Below are 9,894 nucleotides of genomic sequence, written 5' to 3' on the forward strand. Positions count from 1 at the left end.
GAATGGTGTGAACCCGGGAGGCGGAGCTTGCAGTGAGCCGAGATCGCGCCACTGCACTCCAGCCTGGGTGACAGAGCGAGACTCCGTCTGAAAAAAAAAAAAAAAAGAAAAAGAAAAAAAGAAAAGAAATCATATAATTAATAGTGGTAAGTTCTAAGAGGAAGAAAAATAAATGCAGGGAAAGGAGCTGGGAAGGAGGTTAGACTCTCAGATGGGGCTTCCCTGACATTTCAGGGGCTGACATTTCAGAGAAAACCTGAAGGAAGTGAGGGAACAGGGAAAAGCAAGTGCACAGGCTCTGAGAAAGGAACACCCACCACGTCCAAGCACCGCAAGGAGGCTGAAGTGGTTGGAGTGGAATGAACAGGGGAAGGGGGTCCCAGATGAAATCCAACAGGTAATAGGGCCTGATCGTGGTAAGGGCCACGGCTTTCCCTGAGTGGGAAGAGAGCCGCTGGACGACCTTGAGGAGAGAAGCGACATGATCTAAGTTCATATTAAAAGGATTGCTCTGGCTGCTGTGTTGAGAACAGACTGAAGCTGGCACAGGCAGCAGCAGTGAGCCCTGGTGGTCAGCTGTCAGGGTAGCTCAGATGAAAGATGGCTGTTGGCCTGGAGCAAGGATAGCAGTGGGAGTGGTGAGATGTGGTAGATTCTGGCTCTTGTCAAAACAGAGCAAAGAGGATTTGCTGGAGGTTACAGATTTCGAACAAGTATTTCATCACATTGTTATATCACCATAATGAGTGAAGAGGTTACGCTTGAATAGTACATTTGTTATGTAACATACTACAACTGTCTCAAATACGGGAAAGCCTACTGTATTTAATGTTTAGTCACCAGAGATGTCTTCTTACCTGCTAAGTTTTCTCTCAGCTTCTCCAAGTCAGAAGACAGCATGTTAAACTGTTCCTCCTTTTGGTGTAACTTATTTACAGTTTCTATTTAGGATAAAGTTAGAAGTTTAATATGTTTCATGTTTAATAAGCTATCTGGAGCTTGGCTGTCTTACAACCCAATCAAATATTATGCTCAAAAGATCTGAGAACACAGGAATACTAAAAAGTCCCCTTACAAATCACACAGCTATGCACAGCCTGAAAGAAGCACGTCTGCTGCTGTCTCCGGCCTCCCCGAATCTGTACTTTCGGCAGGCATCAGGCCCTTTCCACTCATCTCTTTCCTTCTTCCAATTAAAACTCAATAAAGCTATCAATGATGAGAGCATAAATAACTCTCTTCCCAGGAATACTTACATTTTAATACGGAACAAGCCTTAAGCTAAAAGAGGAAAAAACTGGGAGTCTGAGGCTTCAGGAAACCAATGGAAGCCAGTCTTTCTGAGCACGGCAGGAACTTCCAGGGGAGTGAAATGAGGCTACGGGCAGTGTCTACTCTGTGCACTCCACAGGCCAGCTCCAGTTTGAAAGAATGATGTTCTTGAAAGCAATCTGCACACGCTCTAGTAAGACATACCTTGCATGCTTCTCTGAACACAGACTGCCTCCTCTGAAGCTTCAGCAAACTTTTCTTTCTAAAGAAAAAGAATCGGAGATTCTGAACAGAAAGATTTCAAATTGTGAAGACAAGAAGTTTCTATCGATTATAATTACAATACTATCTACTTTTTGTTGCTGGCCTTGTTTTATTAAAACTAATATACTTGAAACATATGATACCAATTACTACCACATGTGGGTCATACACACGTGCATGTATACACACAAAAGACTGCAGTCTGCATGTGTGTGTGTGCACACGTGGGAAGGCAGGTGTACCTGCATGCCCATGTAGGCATGTTCATACTTAGGTTAAGTACATGCATGTGCGTGTATACACAGGGTGCATGTGTATGCTTCATGTTGCCACCCCTCAAACAGCAGACCTTCTCTTCAGAAATCTGCCTGAGATGGTGAACACAGCTCTGAAGTTTGTTATTTCTGAGAGTAATCTGAGTCTAATATCTTAAATCTAGGTCTGTGTTGCTACTTTTGAAACTGAAAAGGCCCTTCAGTCACTTACTGTTCAAGGTCTTCTTTTCTAAACATGACTATAGGCCAAGTTAAGAATCACTCTCCTGGTTGTCCTGAGATGAACTTCGAGCTAGCTACATCAAGCAGATTGTTACATGAGTATTTCTAACTAGCTAGGATTATGATAAGATGGCACAGGGGCCACAGTGCATCCAAGCCCTCAGGCTGCCCTCTGTGCCTTCCCACAGCCAGACTCAGGGTGTCATGTCTTGTCCTAAGATATACAGAAGGATACTCTAACTTAGGGGGGAAAAAAAAAAAAGGCAAGGCTTCCTAAAAGCTTTGGGAGGAGGGCAGAGAAGCAATGAACTCAAAACATTTTCTTAAAGGACATCAGGCCGGGTGTGGTGGCTCATGCCTGTAATCCCAGCACTTTGGGAGGCCGAGGCGGGCAGATCACTTGAGTTCAGGAGTTCAAGACCAGCCTGGCCAACATGGAGAAACCCCATCTCTACTAAAAATACAAAAACTAGCCTGTCCTGGTAACAGGCGCCTGTAATCCCAGCTACTCAAGAGGCTGAGGCAGGAGAATCTCTTGAACCTGGGAGGCAGAGGCTGCACTGAGCCGAGATCGTGCCACTGCACTCCAGCCTGGGCAATAGGACAAGACTTTGTCTCAAAAAAAAAAGAAAGAAAGAAAAAAAAAAAAATCACACATTTATTCACACTGTTAATAGCACAGAAGTGTAATGAACAGGGAAGAGGGAGGGATGTGGAGGACCTGGGACAGCTGAGCCTGCGTGGCACATATGCCTCTTGTCTAGTTTCTCCATAAGCCTCTGGCTTTTCTTTCCATGGCATGTGGATGGGTACCACTGGCACTACTCGTGAGTATCAGCCTTGTTTAAACTCAGGTTTTAAGTGCAGGAAGCAAGTAGGAAGGAACAAAGTTGAGAAAAGGTAAAAAATATATATATGTCATACAACTTGAGATTAAGGTAAAAGACAACATATAAAAGGGAAGGTAATTTTCTGAGGTGGAATAAACTGAGTTAGATTTCTTTGAATTTGTTTAATTAGACAGCAAACATCCTGCCTCGCCAACAGAGGGCGCCAATGGCCCAGGACAGCTGCTGCCCTGATAGGCACAATTGAGGGGCCTTATTCAATATGAAACCTAATTGTTCAATGCATAACTTGGAAGGGCTCTGTCTTTAGTAAAACTAAGTAGTCAGTAACGTTTCAAAGCAGTGTGTTACCAGAGGCGAAGGGATAGATTAAAAAAAAAAAAAAAAAAGTAATACCTACCTCGGTTGTTTAGGTTTGATCTGATTCCCCTCAAAGGACAATATTTATCAGCCAATAACTAATACACTCAAGTTCAATCAACACTTAGAAAGAGAAAGGAAACAGCTGCAATATTTCTTACTGGAGGATTTTTTAAAACAGGAAATGGCCAGAAACCCTGAGATTCAGATTCCCAACAGGTACTTACCAAAATCTGAAGTTCTTTTTCCAAAGTGTCTTTCACTTGACTGACTTCACTCAAATTTTCCTGAAGGTTAGTAAGCTTTAGCTCTCTCCCCTGGAGCTCTCTGGTAATGCTACTAGCCTAACACACAGAGTTACATGGTATGGAAGCAAATGAACAAAAGGAAAACAAAAGAGAATGAGAAGAAAAAAAAAATAAACAAGTAAAAAAACTTATGAGAAACATAAAACAAAACTGAAAGGAATACAAATTTGGTATTGGTTTTTAATTCTAAGACGTCAACGACTTTTCGAACAATTTCGACAATAGTTCTATGATACGATTTCCTAATGGCTATTTTCGTTTTTTTGTTGTTGTTGTTTGCCTTTTTGTTTGTTTGTTTTGAGATGGAGTCTCGCACTGTTGCCCAGGCTGGAGTGCAGTGGCGCGATCTCAGCTCACTGCAAGGTCCGCCTCCTGGGTTCACGCCATTCTCCTGCCTCAGCCTCCCGAGTAGCTGGGACTACAGGTGCCCGCCACCATGCCCAGCTAATTTTTTGTACTTTTAATAGAGATGGGGTTTCACCGTGTTAGCCAGGATGGTTTTTTTGTGTGTTTCTTTTTCTTTTTGAGACAGGGTCTCTCTCCCCTGTCACCCAGGTTGGAGTGCAGTGGTGTGATCATGGCTCACTGCAGCCTTGAACTCCTGGGTTCAAGTGATCCTCCAGCACCAGCCTCCTAGGCAGCTGAGATTATAGGCCCATGCCACTACAGCTAATGTTTAAAACAATTTTTTACAGATGGGGTCTCTGGCCGGCCTCGGTGGCTAATGCCTGTAATCCCAATATTTTGGGAGGCTGAGGCAGGTGGATCATTTGAGGTCAGAAGTTCAAGACCAGCCTGGCCAATATGGTGAAACCCCGTCTCTACTAAAAATACAAAAATATACCGGGCATGGTGGCATGTGCCTATAATCCCAGCTACGCGGGAGGCTGAGGCAGGAGAATTGCTTGAGCCTGTGAAGGAGGCCGAGGTTGTAGTGAGCTGAAACTGCGCCACTGCACTCTAGTCTGGGTGACAGAGTGGGACCCTGCCTCAAAAACAGAAAGAAAGAAAGAAAGAGAGAGATGGGGTCTCACCATGCTGCCCAGGCTGGTCTCAAACTCCTGGACCCAAGCAATCCTCTTGTTTTGGACTCTCAAAGTGCTGGGATTAGAGGCATGAGCCACTGTGCCCAGCAACTATTTTTAAAGAGTCAAAATAGACTCTTTTTCTATACTTCATTGTAACTTGGAGTATCAGCATGATCTAAAGTAGACGGTGTGGATGCTTACTTTCTAAATGAGCTACTTGAGCAATTTCATTTCCTAGACTTTAAAAACCTTGGCTGGCCGCGGTGGCTCACACCTGTAATCCCAGCACTTTGGGAGGCAGAGGTGGGTGAATCACAAGGTCAGGAGATAGAGGCCATTCTGGCCAACATGGTGAAACCCCATCTCTACTAAAAACACAAAAAATTAGCCAGGCGTAGTGGCACGCACCTGTAGTCTCAGCTACTCAGGGGGCTGAGGCAGGAGAATCGCTTGAATCTGGGAGGCGGAAGCTGCAGTGAGCCAAGATCACACCACCGCACTCCAGCCTGGGCCAAAGAGCAAGATTCTGTCTCAAAAACAAAAACAAAAACAAAAAGCCTTAAGGCCAGGCACAGTGGCTCACACCTGTTATCCCAGCACTTTAGGAGGCCAAGGCCAGTAGATCTCAACTGAGGTCAGAAGTTCAAGATCAGTCTGGCTAACATGGTGAAATCCTGTCTCTACTAAAAATACAAAAATTAGCCAGGCGTGGTGGCACACACCTGTGATCCCAGCTACTGGGGAAGCTGAAACAGGAGAATCCCTTGAGCCTCGGAGGTGGAGGTTGCAGTGAGGGCGACAGAGCGAGACTCTGTCTTAAAAAATAAATAAATAAAAACAAAAACCTTAAGATGGGAATATATGTGGTCTACATTATTTTCTCTATTTGTGTATATGCTTAAGGTATTTTGACATTTAAATACAAATAAAATTTAAAAATCCACTGGACAGGCAAGATGTGGTGGCTCAAGCCTGTAATCCCAGCACTTTAGGAGGCCGAGGTGGGTGGATCACTTGAGGTCAAGAGTTCAAGACCACCCTGGCCAATATGATGAAACCCTGTCTCTATTAAAAATACAAAAATTAGCCAGGCATGGTGGCGGGTGCCTGTAATCCTGGCTACTCGGAGACTGAGGCAGGAGAATCGCTTGAACCTGGGAGGTGGAGGTTGCAGTGACACCCAAGATTGCACCATTTCACTCCAGCCAGGGCGACTGAGTGAGACTCTGTCTCAAAAAAACAAAACAAAAAAATCCACTGGACAATAGTCATTATAACTTGGTTTTCATGAAATCTTGATGTTAAAAAGTAAACTAACATTAGCTAAATATTATCTTCTAATTTTTGTGTTTTGATTAGTATTTCGGAACCACATGAGGAGATTTGAGAAAAATTTCCTGTAACCAGTTTGTCATCTTTGACTACGGTTAGAAATTTTTTGCTGTTTGTCAGTCCTCACCTCACCCCACCTTAACCATTACAACCCTTCCTTCTTTGCCAATAGAGCAGCCTCTCCCACAAAAAAGTTCAGAACATTGAGCATCAATATCAGTGCCTCGACTAGTGGCAGGACTGGGAAACAATTCCTCGAACCATCCTTAAAAATAAAGATGACTTTTAACAAGGCTAGTTAGTAAGGAACACAGCTGGCGAATGTTTCATTTAATTTTCTAAGCCTTGACCACACGCACACTTGTTCAGTATTTCCCCCAGAAAAGAAAGGGACAGATCGTGTTCTCATTGTGCCACAGAAAAAAACTCCAATGAGATTTTTGCCATGCAAAGGGCTCCAAGCTTTTACCCTTAATTTTGCTATGAATGTTATTTATCACGACATGTGTTTTTTCAGTTTGTTTTTTGTAGATGGAGTCTCGCTCTGTCGCCCAGGATGGGGTACAGTGGCACAATCTCAGCTCACTGCAACCTCCACCTCCTGGGTTCAAGCAATTCTTGTGCCTCAGCCTCCCGAATAGCTGGGATTACAGGTGCACACCATCATACCTGACTAACTTTTGTATTTTTAGTAGAGGGGGCCAGGCTGGACTCAAACTCCTGACCTCAAGTGATCCGTCTGCCTTGGTCTCCCAAAGCACTGGGATTACAGGCATGAGCCACCTTGCCCGGCCAACATGTTAATTTATAATAGTCAAGAAGCACTGAGTTCACATTCTGTTTTTATACATAACCCTATAGGCAATTACAGTCACACATTGCTTAAGAATCAGGATACCTTCTAAGAAATGCATCATGAGGCATTTCACTGTTGTGGGGACATCACAGGGTGCACTTACACACACCTAGAAGGTATAGTGTACTACACACCTGGGCTACATGGCACAGCCTATCGTTCCTAGACTATAAACCTGTACAACATGTTACTGTACTGAACGCTGCAGGTAATTGTAACACAATGCTAAGTATTTGTCTATCGAAGCAATTTAAACATACAAAAGGTAAAGATACCATATTATAATCTTATGGAACCACCTTTGTTGATGTGATCCATTGTTGATTGAAACATCATTATGTGGCACCTGACTACGTGTGGTTAGAAAAGGAGGAGATGTTCTTTTAAGCTTCTTTTTTTTTTTTTTTCTTTTTTTTTAGACTGAATCTTGCTGTCTCCCAGGCTGGAGTGCAGTGGCATAATCTCGGTTCACTGCAATCTCCACCTCCCGGGTTGATCAAGCGATTCTCCTGCCTCAGCCTCCTGGGTAGCTGGGATTACAGGCGTCCGCCACCATGCCAGGCTAATTTTGTGGTTTTAGTAGAGATGGGGTTTTGCCATGTTGGCCAGGTTGATCTCGAACTCCTGACCTCAGGTGATCACCTGCCTCAGCCTCCCAAAGTACTGGGATTACAGGCGTGAGCCACTGCGCCTGGCCGATCTTTTAAGTTTCTGTTCATTTATTCATTTATCTTAACACCATAGTGTTAGGGCATTCTTTATTTTAAAGAGTATAGACTGGAGCTAAGCTCAAATTAGAAGTCACAGCATAGCCCAGAGATAAATAGATCAGGTACTCAGACAATAGGCAGCCAAAATAAATTCACATGGTTGAGCCATTGTTTTCTCTAATCTCCTCAGATGAAACCATACTTGAGATACTCAGAACATACTACACTATACTCAACTGGCGACATCGAACAATTTAATTAAATTAGCAATTTGAAAGATGAATGACCTCAACTCAAAAGTAACATAATGCAAAATAAGAATAACAAATGGAAAAGAAAAGGATGGAGGATGTCAATACAAACCTTGCTACTTTCAGCATTCTTTTCAATCTCTAAATGTTTAACCTGTTTCTCAGCTGCCTCAAGCTGCTGTCTAAGTTTCTCCATTTCCGATTTACCTTCGGAACTGGCTTTCCGAAGTGCATCAAGATCCAAGAGCTTTTCTTCAGTAGCCTTGAGCTGTGATGTAAAATTATCAATAACCTTGGTTTGTTCATTGCATTTGGCTTGTAGAACCTCTAGCTCCTTTACCTTTATTTCAGCTTCCTGTAATTTGTTCAACGTATCCTCCATTTCTACGAGATGCTGGTCTTCTGCTTTGTCCAGTTTCGACTTGATGGCTTCCAGACTGTTTTCCTTTTCTTTAATAACTTTCATCAGTTTAGCCCTCAAGGCTTCCATCTCTTTAGCATGAGCAGACCGTTCAGAGTCTTGTTGATTCTGCAAATTTTCTATTTCGTGTTGGTAATCTAGTCTCATTTTCTCTATTTGTGTTTTTAGCTCAGCAAATTCTGCCGTCTCTGTCCCAAGCCCTTTGCTGAAAGATACCTTCAGTTCTTCCATCGCCTGCTGGTGGGACGCAATAGCAGTCTCCAGTTTGGACTTCCATAGAGCTATCACATCTGAGTTCTCTTTGTTGGCATGCTCCAGCTTGCTTTTCAATGACTCGTTCTCTTTGGAAAGCTTTTCCGTGGCAGTATACAGAGCTTTTATCTCCTTCTGATGAGTTTCTTCCCGGGCTCCAAAATGCTCCTTCAGAGAAGTTATTTCTCTCTGGTGGTCAGTACGGGTGACTTCTAACTTTTCTTGCAAAGAGCTTATCTCTTGCAAAAGGGAAAGTGACATGTCCACATCCCCAGCAGGCTTATTGGACTCTAGCCTTCTTCGGAGCTCAGCTACTTCCTGTACTCTCAATGCTAGGTCTTTCTCCAACTCCATTATACGTGACTTTTCTGAAACTGTAGCCACCTATTAACAGCAGTCCAAAGAAAAAAAGATCATTTAAATAATAAGTCATTGACTTTTTTTTTTTTTTTTTTTTTTTGAGATGGAGTTTCACTCTTCTTGCCCAGGCTGGAGTACAATGGTGCGATCTCAGCTCACTGCAACCTCCACCTCCCGGGTTCAGGCGATTCTCCCGCTTCAGCCTCCTGAATAGCTAGGATTACAGGCATGCGCCACCATGCCCAGCTAATTTTTGCATTTTTAGTAGAGACGAGGCTTCACCATGTTGGTTAGGCTGATCTCAAACTCCTGACCTCAGGTGATCCACCCACCCCGGTCTCCCAAAGTGTTGGGATTACAGGCGTGAGCCACCGCGCCCGGTCTGATTTTCTCTGACACTGAAGATATTTAATAACTACCTCATCTCAGGCAGCAAACTATTATGAATGTTTATAGGTTAATACATATTTCTAACTGTGATAATGGCTTAAGTTCAACTTTAATAGCTCCAATTCTAAAGAAGCTTAAATCAGATAAATATCCATTAACTGATAAGTTAACAGAAACAGTAACTTTCAAAGTTCTCAGATATATCTGCCTCCTGAAAGAAAACATTTCCTTATTTTGCCAGTTTGTTCTACTCCACTTCATCCAGGCTGCATAAATGCTTATCCATTTCATGGAAGTGATCTTACGACTGTGCCATCCGGAACAGTAGCTGTTAGCCACACGTGGCTACTAAGCACTTGAGACAGGGCTCATCTGAAGTGAGGTGTGGTGTAAGTGTAAAATACCCATCAGATTTTGAAGACTTAGAAGGAACACAAAATGTCTTGTGGGCCAAGTGCAGTGATTCACGCCTGTAATCCCACCACTTTGGGAGGCCGAGGCAGAAGTATCACTCGCGGCCAGGAGTTCAAGATCAGTCTGGGCAACATAACAAGACTCCATCTCTGCAAAAAATAAAAAATTAGCCAGGTATGGTGGTGTCGCCTGTGGTAACAGCTACTCGGGAGGCTAAGGCAGGAGGATTGCTTGAGTCCAGGAGGTTGAGGCTATAGTGAGCAGTGATTGTGCCACTGCACTCCAGCCTGGGAGACAGAGCAAGACTCTGTCTCTTAAAAAAAAAAAAAAA

At 43.4% G+C, this 9,894-nt stretch overlaps 1 protein-coding gene across 1 annotated transcript in view; it reads right to left on the reverse strand.

The window, feature by feature from the left end:
- The window catches only part of CLIP1 (CAP-GLY domain containing linker protein 1), a 148,540-nt gene that overhangs the window by 77,639 nt on the left and 61,007 nt on the right, over positions 1–9,894 (reverse strand). The window contains exons 10-13 of the mRNA XM_011964502.1: positions 7,839–8,783; positions 3,469–3,585; positions 1,477–1,534; positions 858–941 (exon numbers count right to left, since the gene is read on the reverse strand). Of these exons, the coding sequence (XP_011819892.1) occupies positions 858–941; positions 1,477–1,534; positions 3,469–3,585; positions 7,839–8,783 (1,204 nt within the window). The remainder of the gene's footprint in view (positions 1–857; positions 942–1,476; positions 1,535–3,468; positions 3,586–7,838; positions 8,784–9,894) is intronic.

This window comes from Mandrillus leucophaeus, unplaced genomic scaffold, assembly GCF_000951045.1.
Source record: "Mandrillus leucophaeus isolate KB7577 unplaced genomic scaffold, Mleu.le_1.0 Scaffold7, whole genome shotgun sequence".
Lineage (NCBI taxonomy): Eukaryota > Metazoa > Chordata > Mammalia > Primates > Cercopithecidae > Mandrillus > Mandrillus leucophaeus.